We start from the raw sequence: 17,289 nt of genomic DNA, 5'->3' as shown, positions 1-17,289 counted from the left end.
GCCATCCTTAGGACTGAAACTACATAATCTTCTCTCAGGCAAAAACCAACAAAATATGGTAGATATCGAAGAGAATGTGAGGAATTTTAAATATTTAGGAAGCATACATATTAACATACTAAAATTTGATGGAGAGAGAGGTTCTTGATATACAGTTTTTATTTTCCCTTATCCTACCATCTTTTAAGGAGAAGAAGCATAACTTCTACCAAATTAAGGATTTACAACACCGTTGTCCGGCCAGTAGTGCATGGTTTTGAGATCTAGACACCAACTAAACATTAAGAACAGAGACTACTGATTTTTTAAAAACACTTTGCATAGACTAACAAAGCCCATTAATGACATAAATGAAGGTGTGTGGAGAGGAAGACATAATGAAGAAATTAGAGATTTAACCAGACATCCTCTAATAACTGGCTATATGTGATAAAAAAGGATATATTAGGAAGAAACTGCAGAATGCCTAAAGTGGTTATGGAGGGAACAACAGAAGGGAGAAGACCAGTAGGTAGACTGAGGATGAGATGGAAAGATAATGGTTGGTTGCAGTAGGATTGGTTCCCTGAACGTCTCTTCATGTTGGACAATCCCAAGGTGTTTAATGTATGTAAAGATTTTATTTGCTTTACCAGCCGCATCCAGACACTAAGAAACCTTGATAAGTTGCTGCTTCATAGCTGGAGACTGTCTGTCCATTTGAGAGCTAGAGAATTTTCAAAGAAAGCTTAATCCATCACAAAAACTTTCAGAGCTTCAACTCTCAATCTCTGCCAAGCCAAAAGGAGCCAGTTCTGTAATTGCTTCAGTATAATGACATCAATCTAGTCTAATCCATTATAGCTTTGATTGAATATTTTGTACTGCAGCATGAAAAATTATCAGTTTGGCTATCAAGGGTTGTAGAGACACCCTTTCACCAGTCTTTTAAGTTTGGTGAACCAGACCTGGGTTCTGCAATGAAACTTATAAGATATTCCCAGCCTACGCGTCCACAGCAACGTTCATCTTCCGTTCCCTTGTTCCTTGCTAGTGGAGTGTGAGCAATTGTACTAAATTTTGTTTGCTTTATAAATGACTTCCTACATTTATGAGACAGCCATGTGAACATATACTTATCCTTTGATTGGCGAAGTTGCAAGCAACCAAATCTTTCTCAAAACATTGCATCTAATAAACATATGTATAGGGATTGAGTTTTTTTTTTCGGGGGGGTGGGGACAGAGGTATATGCTATGTTGTAAATGTAATGCTTGGAACAAGTGCACTTAGTCTGCAAAAAAAAAAATACATAAAAACTTCGCTGGTGACCATCTCAGAATAGGAAAATATCATCAAGGTGCTTAACCAGAATCAAATTTTGTAGTTTTAGTGGACAGAAGAATACTGAATATGCTTCAAAATATTTCATGTATAGATTTGCCAAATATACAGGTTTACGGTATTTGTATACAGTATACACGCAAATATATTGTGTGAAAAATATTTCTCGTGATATGAATTTCCTAACTTTATTCTTTTCTTTGATTTAATGTCCATGTAGTCACCATTAACTAGCTTAGAACCTTATTGATCCCAAAGTAAATTGAGATTGTAGGTTCACTGGATAGACGGTTTTAAACAAGTAGGCACCAGAAGATGAGTACACTACATTTTGTTTTTTTACTTGCAACTTTATTTAGAAGTTAAACACAAACGTTACTAGAAAATATTTGTTGACATTTCTAGTTGAAGGATTTGATAGAGGTATATTTTTATGATAGTGCTTGTGATCTATAACATGATAACTTGGAATGTAAAGTCGGTGTTTATTCCAGTATTGTCAGTGTGAATTAGCTGTTGTAGACACCACTTTATATTTCATGGTACAGTATATGCAAAATATTAGGACTTTGAATATTCTTCTAATGTTTGCAAAAGAATAGAGGAAACCTGGAATGAGAAAACTTGATTTGTTTTCAAAACCAATTACTGTATTGTCATAACTTGCTTGGAACATGACTTTGTGCTCTTATGAATCGCAGACCTCTTATTTTTACGTATGCCATATTACATGGGAAGCAGACAATCTGCGATGAATTGCTGCTTCAGTTGGCAAAGTGATAGTAGTAATCTGTACAACATAACATTAGAGAAAGTCCCATCTTTTTCACTCTCGACTCTTAATTCAATTCATGAAGTTATGAAAGTGGAGGCGAATACTTATCTGATTACAGTTAATCAGCTTTCCTTCTGAACAGTTTATCAATATTGATCTTGAAGACGAATTGTATACTTGTGTCAACATTGTTGTAAGGTTTTGTAGGCTGTCGTCAAAGTGGAGTGTGTTGTCTTTATTTATTTTTTAAATATACGTGAAATAGAGAGCTTTTGATTGTTGACGTAACCCATGTCATAAGAATGACAAGTACAGAGAAATTCCTCAAATGTTGATTCTTTTGTAGACTGGGATTCCCACAACATCAAAAGTCCATAATCGAAGAAATTATAATTTAAACTTGAAACTGTTTTTACAAAATATTTCACTTAATGCTGCTAGGAAAATACTACTACATACGAGTAGTTTCCTATGTCTTCAAAGTTGATAATGCTAATGTAAGCTTACAAGACACCCCCCTATTAAACAAAGATACCAACCTCTCCAGGTAACGCCACACAATATATATCTAACAGTCTACCTAATTGCCAAAAAAAAAAAAACTTTCACAAATTCTCTCATAGGCGTGGGTTCAACCAATTTTTTTACCACTGCCACCACTGTTAAACCCCATTCCCCCAGGTTATTTTCTTACCTTGGGATCAGTTGTCATCTCGCAGCCGGCAGTCTCTCTCTCTCTCTCTCTCTCTCTCTCTCTCTCTCTCTCTCTCTCTCTCTCTCTCTCTCAATAGATGCTTTAAAGTAACACATGTGAAATTAAATCTTCTCTCTCTCTCTCTCTCTCTCTCTCTCTCTCTCTCTCTCTCTCTCTCTCTCTCTCTCTCTTAATAGAACTTTTCAAGTAACACTTGTGAATTTAAATCCCCCTTTAGAAAAATAAAGTTTACTCTAGTTTATTCTTTAAAAACAACGAAAAAACGAAGTGAATAGGTTAATTATGGTAACCATTCATAATGAAGAGAATGATTAAGAATACAAGTAGATAAACTACTTCCCAAAAACATTGCAACATGAAACACTAACGAGACCATCTCCTGTCTCTACACCGTCACGACAGTCTCTCCATTGTTAAGTCAGTTGTACCAGTCTCAATTGGCTTTACCCCGACATCAGCCTAATTCTACTAAGTTCAGACATGTGCCCGTAATTTTCCTACATGGTACGTAGGTGCCATTCATGTCTAGATTTGAAATGTCTGTGAAGGAATAAATACTACTCCTATTTGTCGAGCAACAAGGTTAACGGACACTTAATGGCCTGCTCGCTGGCATGTCATTACTTAATCATCTGAGCCAACATTTTCCAGCACTGAACACCCCACCCACGGCTTTTGCAACAGACAGGAATGTCACAGTTTCATAAAACACAGGTTGAGTGTTTATTCTGATATTAAATGATTATTGCTCTTCAGTCTCAATGTCAGCCTCCTTCTGGGTTATTGATTTTCTAAATACTGGACTTCCTTTCTTCTCCCAGTATTGCTATCTCCCTTATTCAGTTTTTATAACAGGAAGCTGCGTAAGTATCTATGCCACCTGTGCCTTAGGAATGAGTATGAGCAACTCTTTGCATAACTCCAAGAGTGAACAAACTAACATTCTTTTAACAGAAAAATCAGGCTATGAGGTCTTTCGTGCGTAAAATGTAAAAGCATAATTCATTGTTATAAATTGATTTGATGTTATTAGCCTTCTCTGTCATTAGTGAAATGAGAACGTTGCTATGATAGGAGTTTGGAAGTTAATAACATATTTAACATTTTAGTCTTTTATTTATTTATTTATTTATTTTCATTATTTATATTATTTTTAATTCTAGCTGGAAAAATTTAACGTACACGACTTCCGTTGAATGACTAGGACCCAAATGCTGTTTAGGTTTTACTGTAGGATGAAAACTGTACTTGACTTAGAATATTTTCTAGGTTTGAATACTAAGACATATTTCCTATATCTTTAAATATTATGATGAAGGAGATTTCGTCCAAGGGAACACTTTATGATTCGGGCATAGTGTTTCTTTTATGAATCTTCACGGAGAGGTTTGCTGACTGTCAGAGTAAATGATAGCAAAGTGAAATGATGTATTTGTTCACAGGAAAGAATGTCGAGATACGGTAATAAATAGAAATGCTTAATATGAAGTGAATTTTGTATGTATGTATCGCCATAGAATTGACAAAAGAAATACAAGAGTTCAAATGATGGCTTTATAATTTTATTACAAATGTAAATATTTTATAGGATCAAAGTTTGCCAATGAGTGTATGCCTTTAAACTACCAGAAAGGAATTACCCTCAGCAGAGGTTTCCTTCAATAGTTGTACTACATTGTAGTACCGTTCATCTCTAGTTACAAACAACAGGTGTGGATAGAATTAGATGTTACAAAATTTTATTATAGATAATAAGCTTTTGGATATAGGTCATAACATGCAAAGATCATAGTGTAAATGATTATACTTAAATTTTAATTAAGAGAATGGAATTAATATTAAGATATTAACGAGGTAGCAGTGAAAGACTATAATGTATGGCCACATGTTCCGCTCCTACATGTATCAACTGCGCAGATAATTTATTGAATGACATACCATCCATGAACTCATGTTTTCAATTCTTACACAGCGACTGATTCACAGATACAGTTCGACTGATCATGAGATACGTGGTTAAATATTACTGTATTTCGTTTGTTGTAAAATACTACAGTGTAACCAAATCATTGGGTAAGCATAATTCATAAGGATTCCGAATGTAAATTATTATTGATAAAAGATTTGCAGTTGTATCATAAGAACAGTGTAAATAACGTATTTAAAAGGTGTCAAGTAAACTCTATCTTGTACAGAGAAAAAAAAAGGACCTTTTATATGTAAAATTTCTGATGGAGAGAGCAAAGCAGTTTTATCCTGTTGTCATGCTGGTCCCATAGTTTACTTGACGCTGAAGTTTTTCTGAGTCTTTGTTAGACTTAGGGCCATACAATATAACCTTTGGGGTGTAGAATCATTTGAATGGTAATACTATATATTGTTATTATTGGTGTGCAGAAAGACTTTCTTGTTTTCACGAGAACGTTTGAGTGGAAGGACTTAATGGTCATAAGAATTTCAGGTACCAGTTTCATCCTTAGTTGTATTCATTATGTTTTAGTGAGATTTACACTGGAACTTCAAACGTCTGTTGCCCTGTAGGATACTCAAAATATCTTCCATGTGTTTCAGAGTAGAGATAATACATTTGTGCACATACAAGGAGCGGTTAATCAAATTTATTTTTACAATTCACATTTATTGTGTTTTCACCTAAATGTTATGATAATGATAGTCATCCCACCTATTATTATTATCATTATTATTATTATTATTATTATTATTATTATTATTAATTATTATTATTATTATTATAGCAGGGTCATCTGTCATCATCATTATCCTCATCATCATCATTATCGTCAGCATTACTGATGTGTCAATAACGTACTACATTCCATTAGCCATTGAAATAAATACTACAGAGCTTACCCCATTCTTAACTTGTGACCCACCGATGCTAATGCTCTAACCTCAGTACACCCTTACTTGTTTCACTTCTCTTTCTTATGGTATCCTTAATTTAAGTGCATCATGACATGGAAAGTTTTCTCCAAACTTCCTTCACAAAATCTGCATCTTCTTGTCTGTACAACTGATAAGAAATTTGATGGAAAAATATATTGATATACAATGTTCAATTAATTCTTTATTGTTATATACAATCTTGCCTTGTAGCATTTACAAGCTGTCCTAATTTCTTTCTTTTTTTAATTTCTTCAGTATTTTTTATAGTAGATGTAGCAATTGCATACAAACAATTAGTGTAGAAAGTATTTTATCTGTAATATAGCTTATAAGAATTTGTTTTTGATTAAGTCATATCTGTATAAGCCAGTATTTACAATTGTGATCATTTTTGTCATCATGGCAACTTATTACAGTGTTTGAAAAATTATCCCATTTTGGATACTTAATCAATTTCATGATATACATTATATAGAAAGTAAGGTATATGAATCTCAAAATAGTTATTGTTCTTAGCATATACAGCATACAATATATAATTTTGTGTACCTTCATAAGCAAATCTATCATATGTGCATACATATGCATATGTGCTTAAAAATTCAGCATATATGGTATAATGCTTATATACTCTGATTGTTTATTAAGCATATGAATATGTGTGCGTATATACTCTAAAAAAACTAATCAAGGGGTTTTTCTAATTTGTCGTTTATCTTTTTCAAGAATTTTTTCAAGGACCGTTGGAATATTTTTGACTTCATTACGGTGATTGGCTCCATCATCGATTCCTTGGTAGTGGAATTTGGGGTAAGTGTCCTTATGTTTCTAAGTTCTATAACAAGGGTTTCTCATTGATTAATGCTGTGGACTCTCTTTTATGATAGGTGCTGTTCACTTCCATGTTTTAGCCACCACTTGTAGCTACTAAGTGTGTAATAGTATGTTCAAGTTATTTTTCAGTGTTCGTGGAGTTTGTATTTATATACTAGTCAAAATAAGAAATGCTCTCTTGGAAATTCCTAAGACCTCTACAGCAAATTTATGTATGAATATTTTGGAGTCCTAAAAGAATTTTGTTGATTTATCCAGCTGTAAAGCTATAGAAAATTAGCCAATAATTCGTTGTCATAGAAGAATATAAAAATTATTTAAAATATGTTCCATATCATAAATTCTGCCGTCGGTTATTATTTTGGTTTTAATGGAAATCGAATTAAAATCATGAGAGAATCGGATAATCGGTTTTTGAAAGGAAAAGTGGGTGGTAAGTTTTTAAGATGAAACTCAATATTCCAGATCCCGCGAGCCTGATATCATGTATGATCTTATTGACAGATCGGGAACATCGATGTGTGCTAGCCCACATACGTATTTTATGCTCAAAAACAAACATATAGTAAACATATGTCTGCCTTAGAGTAATTGAGAAAGTTAGGAATGTCTAAATCTAAGAAAATTTTTAAAAAATGTAACTTTGAATCCCTTAACAGTTTACAACACTGGTCGTTCTTCAAAGGATAAGCATTTGATACCCGAAATGCCTTCAGAGGACTCCAAAAGGAGCAAAAACCATTCCATTTTAGTAAGAAATAAACTGACCTTCGTTTGGCTTCTTCACACATATATGTAAACGGAAACAATTAAGATATATAGAAGCAATAAGGATTTAGTTCACGTGGTTGATGTTGGAACCCTTGAAAACAATTTTCATTAAAATCCTGATGTATTCTGTTGGATGAAGAATCTATGTTTTATTTAGAAAAGAATAAGATTCTGAACAATATGAAGAGCTGAGACACGGGTTGAAGACTTGTGCCAAGAACACCGTCTTTGAGGACTCCAAGTCTTACTTTTGATAAGAGCTCTACTAGTTTTCTTGGGTAACTAACTGTGGATTAGTCTGAACACTAAAGATTGGATTCAGCATGAAAAATCAGTCCAGTCCTTTGGTCAAATGGACAATGAAACCAATTAAAATTACCATTGTGCTTAAAGACAAAAGTGTTGAAACTTGCTTTGTTGTGGACAGGTTAGGCAAGTAGATGATTACAAATGTCTAGACAGAAGGTATAGTGCTCTCTTTTCTTTAGCAGTCATAGTTTACCTTACGACAACAGGAGATGGCACTGCCTATAATAGGGCACTAGATAACCTGGTTATAAATGGCTTTAATAAACAGACACTTATTCTTCAATGTTGTTAATCTAACTTCTAACCACCTCTTACATGCACATATATGCAGATCACATTTTGTACCTCCATCCTATAGCAGTCGACATTTCAGTTCATTCCACAGTGAAGATTCAAACTTTTCATCTACGTAAGAATAACATTTCCATAAAAATATTCCTAAAGCTACATTGCTCTTTCTTACTCGGAAAATCAAATCAAGGCACCTGAATTAATGAAAGAACTAAATTGCTATTAAGGATTAGTTTAAAATGTTCCCTTGCCCCCCCGTAAACTCTTTAGAACCTAGACGTGCACAGATAATGAAAGATGTGGAAATGGAAGCCCAAGTTAAATTCTTAAACTGTATTAATCTTAGAAGCGATACTAAAAAATTGTTAGCATTAACTTGAAACAACGGTCATTGTAGCCTAAAGGAGTGTGTCATTTATTTGATAATTAGTAAAGCAAATTATTTACTAATATCAGTCTTCGATTGAGTATTTCTGAATGAACAAATTACATCGGGAATATCGACAAGGATGAAAATAGGCAGGGCTCGCATCATCTTATTCTACCAAGGATAGCCTAAAGTAAATTCACATCAACTGTGCATTTGATATCTAGGCCAGTCCCTTACGACGCTCCTGATTGGCTGTTGATAAGCCAATTACAGGGCTGGAAACTCTCAGTCTCTCTCGAGAGTTCACATAGGCAGGATGTATGTTCCACCTCTCCTGAAAGGAGAGGTAGGACATAGATCCTACCCATGTAAACTCTCGAGGAGAGTTTCCAGCCCTGTGATTGGCTTATCAACAGCCAATCAGGAGCATCGTAAGGGACTGGCCTAGATATATAATGCACGATTGATGAGAACTACTATAGTTACCATTACTTGATCGTCAGTGAAGCCTAATTATATAACAGAAATAACTAGTAAAGTAAATATATCAGAAAACTCCTGTTCACAAAAAAAAAATAGACTCTAATGCTTACAAAAAACCAAGATTCAGATACCAAGGAAAAATGCTGGTTGTCCATAGGTCAACAGCCACAGGTTGTAAGCGCATGTTTTGCACAGTGTGGGGCTCAGTATTAGTTGTGACATTTGATAACTTTGTTAATACAATCGGCAGCTAAGCGGACGGCACTTCGCGGTTCTTTAAGCCTTTGGTTTGTTAAAATGGTTGTGAGAAGGCATCTCTGTGGCCATATGCTTATCCAAAGAACTGACCACGCACCGCACCAGAACCTTGTGCTTCTTGGGTGCGTCATCTTTCCCTCTCTCTTTTCCTCTCGTCATTGGCTAAAACAGTCTACTAAAGAAGAAACCAGAGAAACTAAAATGAAAGAATAAATGCATAGGACTCGCTTGTATGTAAAATGGAATTATGAATATTAATGTCACTTTTTGTTGTGTGTGAGTTAGCTGGTGCCATTTTGTCCATGCTGTTATGGAATCAAATGCACTGTCCCAACAATAGCTTCCAGTGCCTGATTTCATTGAATTTTAACTTTTTTTTATCATATATTAATGGTTTTTGGAAAGTCAAAATTTCCCAATAGATTCAAGGGGGGAGGGTTCTTTGTGAACAGGTATTAATGGATAGTTGGCTTCACATCACAACATTTATCTGACGACAAAAGGTCTTTCTTTAACCTACAAATGTGAAATTAGGCCTGCCTGGCTGATGCCATTATTATTATTTTGAAAATATGTAAAATTCCAATGAAAACACAACAAAAGAATTCTTGGTCAAGTACTCAAGTATTCATGAACCAAAGATAAAAAAAAAACAGTTGATGTTGGTTCTAGTTTAGTTGAAGCTTTTTTCATAGCTTTAGTGCTGCATAATATTAGATTTGTTAGGTCGAATATTGGTCATCTTTTTTCGTATATGTTCGAATAGACGATGATGACTGAACATAAAAGTTGACTTGATCTTTTAAACACTGATATCTGTTGAGCAAATTTGGGAAATCCATTACTTATAGCATTTTACAACCTCAAAATTACTTACACCTAAAATTCCTCAGAATTGAAATGTTGATTTATGAACTGTGCAGTGACTGTATGACATCTGTCCCTTGAGTTTTTTAAAACTGGACTGTTATGTCAAAATTTCTGAGGCCTACCTATTGGAAACCATGAAACATTACAGAACAAGGTTGTCTTATTTATTGAATTTGTAGTTAACCTCGAAACATAGGAACAAGTTTCCTTTACAGGCCAGGCATTCTGAGTATATTATTATTTTATTATATATATATAGTATTATTATATAATATATATATATATATATATAGATATATATATATATATATATTAATAATATTATATATTAATATATATTATATATATTTATAAATAATAATAGGCACATAGATTGGATTTGACCTCGTTGAATATCACAGGTATAGAAATCAATTGCTTACAGTGATTTCAGAGCAGCTGCAGTTTCACATGATTTTTAGTAGTAATTGTTAATGAAACTGCAACATCGACATTTACACAATTTCTGTTTGGTTGAAACAAATTTGGTCATTCTTTGCAGCACTGTCTTATTTTAAGTTGAATATTGTTTTTGACAGAAAGGATTCATTTAAATCTAACGTTTTAGTATAGTTCAGTGGAACATGGTCATTTTCTTAGAGTATCCTAGTGCATAAAAATATTTTCATTTTTTATTGAACAGGATGAAGCACCACTGCCAAATACCCCAAAGTTAAAAAAAAATATTTTTAAAAATTAGGAAACTCGTCTCACTGTATCTGTTTTTCAAGAGAGAACACTGTCTGACTTTTATGCTTTTTGGTCCTTTGACGCGATTGAAACCACTTCGACAGAGTAGCAATGAGAAACGGAAGGGTTTTCAGCAGTGTTGGTACATCGATGTTCTAGTTATGACTTAGTCTTCTTCTTATCTTAGTCCCGTTTCCATACGGGGTCGCTAGTACATTAGTCTCAGTGTTAGGAATTAGCTTCGGATGGTTTGATGAGTTGAAAATGTAAACACCTGATACAAAACATTTCATTTGTTTTGCTTGTAGTGTTTGTAGCCTCACAGAAGTAGTACATATCATGCAAATATTGTTGTGAATAATTTATATACTAGATATTTTGATTAATTAAAATAGTTTTTAAGTAGATAGTCTTTTGATCTATTTGTTAAGTCTGTGCAATTTGAATTTCTTTTAAAAGAAGAAAAACTGCAATCTTGTGTTATCAATGACTCTGAATTTTCTTCTCAGTAAGACAACTCCCGCTTTGCTTATTCGTTTCTACGCAGCTCTTGTGTTTTGTGAAGGGACTTTTAAAACAAAACTTAAACGCATTGTGAAGAAATTGAACAATTTTAAGTACTGAGTAGTAGACCGGCCACTTCCAGTTTATCCTATATTTTATCATTTCTCTTCAAACTGGTTTATGATGTTTGTAAAACTAAGAAATTTAATTTTAGAATTTATTTTGATAACTTCAGGCGAGAATGAAAAAAATGGGCATAGCAATATTTCTACAAAACTATATTTCCCAGAACTCTTGCATTGGCAACATAAAAGGTGCTTTCTTAATTTTCTGTCTCGATTTCGTTCTTGCAGAAAGATCATATGTTTGTACTCTTGTGTTTCAGAAAAGTAAATATTAGTATTTTGATCACAAAGTGAGAATACCAAACGTGAATGAAATATTTCCCTATAAAGACAATCTCCCTATTTGTTGAATGACTCAATTTAATCCGAAATCCAATTTCTAGAAGTTCAGGGAGAGTCTTATTTCATTTTTCGCTGACGATGTAGTTTGAAACATCTAAATGGTTTAATTGCAATGCCTGATCCCATGCTTTGTTGTTAAGATAGTGATATGTACCCAAGGGGTTTGGCTCATTTTCACGTTCACGTTGTCTAAAAACATCTCTGTTTAATTCAAGAATATTGAGAACGAATTTCAAAAGGTGGGGCTCCTCGTGAACTGTAAGAAATAGTTTCTTATTCAATGTGAGTGAAGAGTTATTGCTAATGAAGATTTCTGTTTCTCCTCTGTAAATCATTGAAAGTTATGGCAATAGTGCTCATTTTAATGATAAAGTTTTAGTTGTTTTAGAGATAAGTAATCATTGGGTCAGCAGTAATCACTCCCTCTATAAGATTTACAACAGGACCATATTGCACTATATATATATATAATGGAAAATTTTCTTAGATTTTACATCTAGCCTTTCCTAAAACGGGAAAAAACCTTTTCTCTGCCAATATTTGTAATAATAGATGTTGATTGGTTTACCATATCACTAGCAATTTTTATTATTTTCCCTTTTGCTCTGTGACTCATTCACGTTCATGACGACCTAACTTGCAAATCCATTCTGTTTTATTCCTCTTTTTTTCTCTTTCTCTCTCTTTAATTTTGTTTTTCAGTAAAGGTAACAAAATCCAAGTTGGGTTCCGCAGAAATGAATAATCATGTTAGTTGTTTTCAGTTTGAAGCGCTAGTTTGACTTTGCATTTCCTCAGGTGCGATGAACAAATGTATTTGCAATCTTACTTATGACTTAGAACTCCCAGCCCAGACTTTAATTACAAAACTTCAAGTCTTGGATGACTTCCTGAACAAAGGGTCTTTATAGTTAAAGTTTGATGAGAATTATTAAGGCGTCACTTAGTCATGAAGAGATAGCATTGTCTCATAACGACACGCTTGTATGAAGCATATTCAATTTGACGAAGTGTTATTTGAGTCTTTCTTTCATTGCAAAGTTGACAGGATACAAAGATTGATTTCCTTCATCAGCTGAGATATGTAAGAGTTGAAGTCGTTTGACAGGTTTAGGGCGCTCCTCTATAGATTTTATTGGAAAGATAAGATTACCTGTTTTCCAAGAGTATACTCTCCCTTGAGGGCAACTTGTTTCGTACAATATAGACATTATTTTTGCCTTCTTCAGAATTCTCTTTCCATACAAGGGAAATAGTCTTCTTAGCTTTAACCTTATCAAAGGAGATATGCCTCATACCCACCACAAAATCCACCTAGGGAAATTTGTCTAAAATCTAGTTATATAATGGAGAGGTCACCTTATCTATGCAGGAAAGTATAGTGAATTCTTTTTTAAATGGAAATTTATTTAGTGAACAAATTACCAGGAGAAAGTTCAGATTGTTATCCTACTAAATCAGAGACCCTCCATAATGCTCAGAAGTAATGGGACAGAATAAAGTAAATACACGAGTCTTTGCTGTTGACTGAGCTACCTATCTTAGAGCTATGAAAGCTTAGGTTATGCAGATGGACCAGCCTAATGACCTCTATAAACTTTAAAAATGATTGGCCAAAAGTGCTAAATGCCTGAAAGGAATTGCACTGTTCTTCAAAAGAGATTTGATCTTAGTTTTCTCATGCTAAAGGAACTAGACTCTCCTTCAGGAGACATTTTTTTCTAAGTCTCCTACTCATGGTAATGAAACTAGACTCTCTTCAGGAGAGATTTGAGCTTAGTCGCTTCCTCATGCTAAAGAATCTAGACTTCCTTCAGGAGAAGCTTGATCTTAACCTCCTCCTCATGCTTAAGGATCTAAACCTTCCTTGAGGAGAGGTTTGATCTTAATCTCCACCTCATGCTAAAGGAACTAGAATTTCTTTCAGGAGTAGCTTCATCTTAGTCTCCTCATCATGCTAAAGGAATTAGACTTTCTTTCAGGAGTAGCTTTATCTTAGTCTCCTCCTCATGCTGAAGGAACTAGACTTTCCTTCAGGAGAGATTTGATCTTTGTCTCCTCCTCATGCCGAAGGAACTAGACTCTTTCGGGAGACGTTTCATCTTAGTCTTCTCCTCATTCTCATGTGTAGACCTAGATCACTGTAACAATGAAGGCATATTCTAGCTATACTGGCTTATGAGGCCAAGCCACATAGCAGTGAGGCATTTAAAATGACTGCAAGGTTATCAGTGTTAAGAATACAACATTGAGGTGAACAACAAAATTCAAAATGGTGATTGCTCCACCATTCTCCACATTATCTTTACCACTCCCAGTAATATGTTTGGGGAAGAGTGAGAAGGAAAAGTGATTAATGGATCATCCAAAAAGAACAAAGTTATATGGCTCAAAATGTTTGCTTTTTTCATGGAAGGCCGACTACCCGTGTCAAAATCCTTATTAAGGAGCATGCTTTATATATTGAGGTGATCATTTCAGCCAACTAAATATAATGTTGATATATATTAGTATATGTTTAAGAATTTAAGGGAAACATGGATTTTACATTCCCCACACTCTTTTTCATCTTAGAATGCTATCTTGTATGGCAGCTGCAGTTAGGTCACCACTGAACAAGTTGTAGAACCTGTAAGCTTCCTTTGCAAGAGAGCAGCTAAAGCAGGTAAAGGGTATTCCACATCTATCCTCGTAGAGGTAACTGGCCCCGCTCTTAAGCTGCTTTAGTTTATCTTGGCACTGTTGGGATCGTTCCCCTTAAATGGTGGGACTGGGCAGCCCATGGCAACAACATGCCACCATGAAGTCTGCTTACAGACGTTAGTGTTATGGTTCTTGGTTTGGAAGTATAATATATAATTTGATATTGCTGAAGCAACCATGCTGTATGCACATATGAGCAGTATTGCTCAATCAAAATATTCATTCATTATTTCATTCAGTGTCTTATACAATGTATAAAAGGAACAAACTTTTGAATAATCCTTAGGAATTGTCCACCCAAAATCAATATTTTTGGTACAGGAAGTTGTTGGGCTGAAAACTTTTTTTTGTGAACCAAACTACCAAATGTATACTTGGAAATGTGTTGCAGTATTATATCTTGATTGCTTAGCTGTTTTTCTCATTTAAAGAAAAGTGGAGTTGCTGAAGCCATCTTTTCATATTTCTTTGTTTAATTCACTCAAAAAAGAAATTCCTCTTGATGAATCGTCAATCCATTAAACAAATAATCCAGTGTATAAATCATGAGCAAGAAAAGGTTCAGTTTTGGGCAGTTGCTATAGCAATGACATGAAGTTCATGGGAAGGTCTGCTTTTTAAGCTTACGGAATGCTTTTTAAGACTATGGAGAGATAGGATTAAGTCCATCTCAGATGTGCCTTGTTATGGCATCCATAGCCTTTCAGGGATCAAAAAGAGGGACTAGCTAAATTTTGCTGAATTCGGGAGATCAGTCCCGTGAAGTATGTGTTCTATAGCACTTGATGCTAAAAGCTGACTTTCTGTTATTTCCCCTTTACTGGGGAAAAACAAATCAACTGTCTTCGAGAATGCTGAAAAGAAAGCAGTGACTTTCCTGACACACCAGGTGAAAACCTTACCTCAGACCTAGTACAGTTTGAGGGTGAGGAGATTGTTGGAAGGAGAAGAACATCAGCCCTGGATTAATTGAGTCTCCAGACTTGAGCTTTCTCTCGATGGAGGAAACTAAAATGTTCCACTGAAAGGACTGTGTGCTCTTGAACGAATATCACACAAAACTCTCTCCTGTATGAAAGCAGAGCAGAGAATGTCAAGGTGGATATTATGTAACATCTCTTGGAAACTAAATTTTCAAGTGACGATTCGTGTCTCAGTAGTTTGCCATTCTGTCATTCCAAAAAGAGAGTGGCAGTTATTTTGAACAAGTCTCACCTCATGTGGATATGAAGGAGCAAGGAATATACAAGTTAGTATTGTTTTTCCAAGTAAAGGGTTTACTAAATAAAAGACAATGATGTGATTTGCAAAGACCCTGATAACAAGTAAATATACTACTTTAGTAGTTTAGAAGATTGAAACTTTTGAAACTGACAAGCCAATCATTTACCAACACCAACACAGCTACTGGAACTGTGGGCCAGATAAAGGCTTGGAGTAGAGGAGCTAGGAAACTGGACAATCAGTATTTGGAAGTGCTTGCCATGTAGACTGATGATTGCCAAGAACTTTGTTGATGATTTGAAGAACAAAGGAGATCATCTCCATCTGGAGTGGAATTGACAGAATGAACAGGTTAAGGTAACTCAGTTTGATGACTTTTCACTACCAACATCAGCCCACAAACATACGAGTTAAGGATTCTTTAGGGTACTTGATGAGAGGTTCTCCTTATTATGCACAATGGGAGACTATGGAATAACAGCTGTAGATTATATACTCTGTGGATTAAGATTTTACTAACTTTGAATGGGGAGTATTTGAATCTTCTTTTGAAAATGGTGTCACAGTAGAGTTTTGGGAAGTTCATCCATTTCATAAACAGTCAAATTTATGTCATTCATCACTACTCACAGTCTTCATAAACTAAAAATAGACTGTGTCCATATGTTAAGGAAAATGCTGAATAAAAGATGCATTAAGAAAAGTGTACACACATGAGGAAAGACTGCAAAGAGATTAGTTTTAGGGACAGGATTAGCAGAGCAAGAGTCTGTACAGTGGCTAATATGACTCTGAGTTCAGTCATTGAATTGTGGAAGTGGTTTTTCATACATGGGAGGCATGAGAATTTTTTTTTTATTTCCTAATCCTTAACCCAAGAAGGAAAATGGCTAGAGGAACAGAATCCTTAGCATTTAGCAGTATTCTGTATCCTGTATTTTATTTTACATATAATGCTCTTAGTACCATGGATATATTTGCACTATCTTCCTAATTTTCATAAGATCTGCTCATTTGGATGAGGTATATATACAGTATCTACAAAGAGAAAAAAGAAAGCATGAATTATGAAGGTTAGTGATTATAAAATATTCACCACAAATTTAATTACCATTTGCTCTCTATATTCAGTGAAACATTGACTGATTAGCATTTATTATTAATTGTATGTTATAGAGGAGTGATGAAGTGTCCCTTTGCTACTTATCTGTGCTTTGACCAAAGGTATTTTTTTCTTTTTGTTACTAAATTTAAGTAGTATGTATTTCTTTAAAGTTAAGCCTATTTTGCATAGTTGTAACATTTTCTCATAGGATAAGAGTCCTTATTTTTATGTAGTACAGTGCTTCCTAATTATTGCGTGGTATCCTTTTTTCCTAGAACGGGGTAAGTGGAACATGACTTAGGCTGCATATCGAGTCTTTTTCAACAGTTGTAAGGTTAAAGAGGAGTGCCATCATTTTTTGTGCTGTCCACTTGGTGTATTCTTACTACTGATTTATTTTGTTTTGAGTGGGATTTTTTCATCATGACCTTGAACAATCCACTTCCACTTTTAGCATATGGCATTTGTTTGATTCATTGTCAACCTGTATTGTAATGAACAGGACCAAGTATTGTAGCTATGTATCATATTATTGGCATGTTACTCACTCAGCTTCAGGAAAAAACACTATCTTGATTCTTTACGGATATGCTTCAAAGCAGCTGATAAACAAAACTGTGAAAAGTGGTCAGAAATCTGCACACCAATATT

General features: G+C 34.5%; 1 protein-coding gene across 12 annotated transcripts in view; it reads left to right on the top strand.

Annotated features, from left to right (window-relative positions):
• The window catches only part of LOC135216890 (voltage-dependent calcium channel type A subunit alpha-1-like), a 638,668-nt gene that overhangs the window by 547,449 nt on the left and 73,930 nt on the right, over positions 1–17,289 (top strand). For all 12 annotated transcript variants that reach the window (XM_064252425.1, XM_064252417.1, XM_064252414.1 and 9 more), the window contains one exon: positions 6,447–6,530. In XM_064252425.1, coding sequence (XP_064108495.1) covers positions 6,447–6,530 — 84 coding nt within the window. The remainder of the gene's footprint in view (positions 1–6,446; positions 6,531–17,289) is intronic.

The sequence above is a fragment of the Macrobrachium nipponense genome, chromosome 6 (genome assembly GCF_015104395.2).
Source record: "Macrobrachium nipponense isolate FS-2020 chromosome 6, ASM1510439v2, whole genome shotgun sequence".
Classification (NCBI taxonomy): Eukaryota; Metazoa; Arthropoda; class Malacostraca; order Decapoda; family Palaemonidae; genus Macrobrachium; species Macrobrachium nipponense.
Note: the sequence above shows the minus strand (reverse complement) of the source record. Positions and strands in the feature narration are given on the sequence as shown.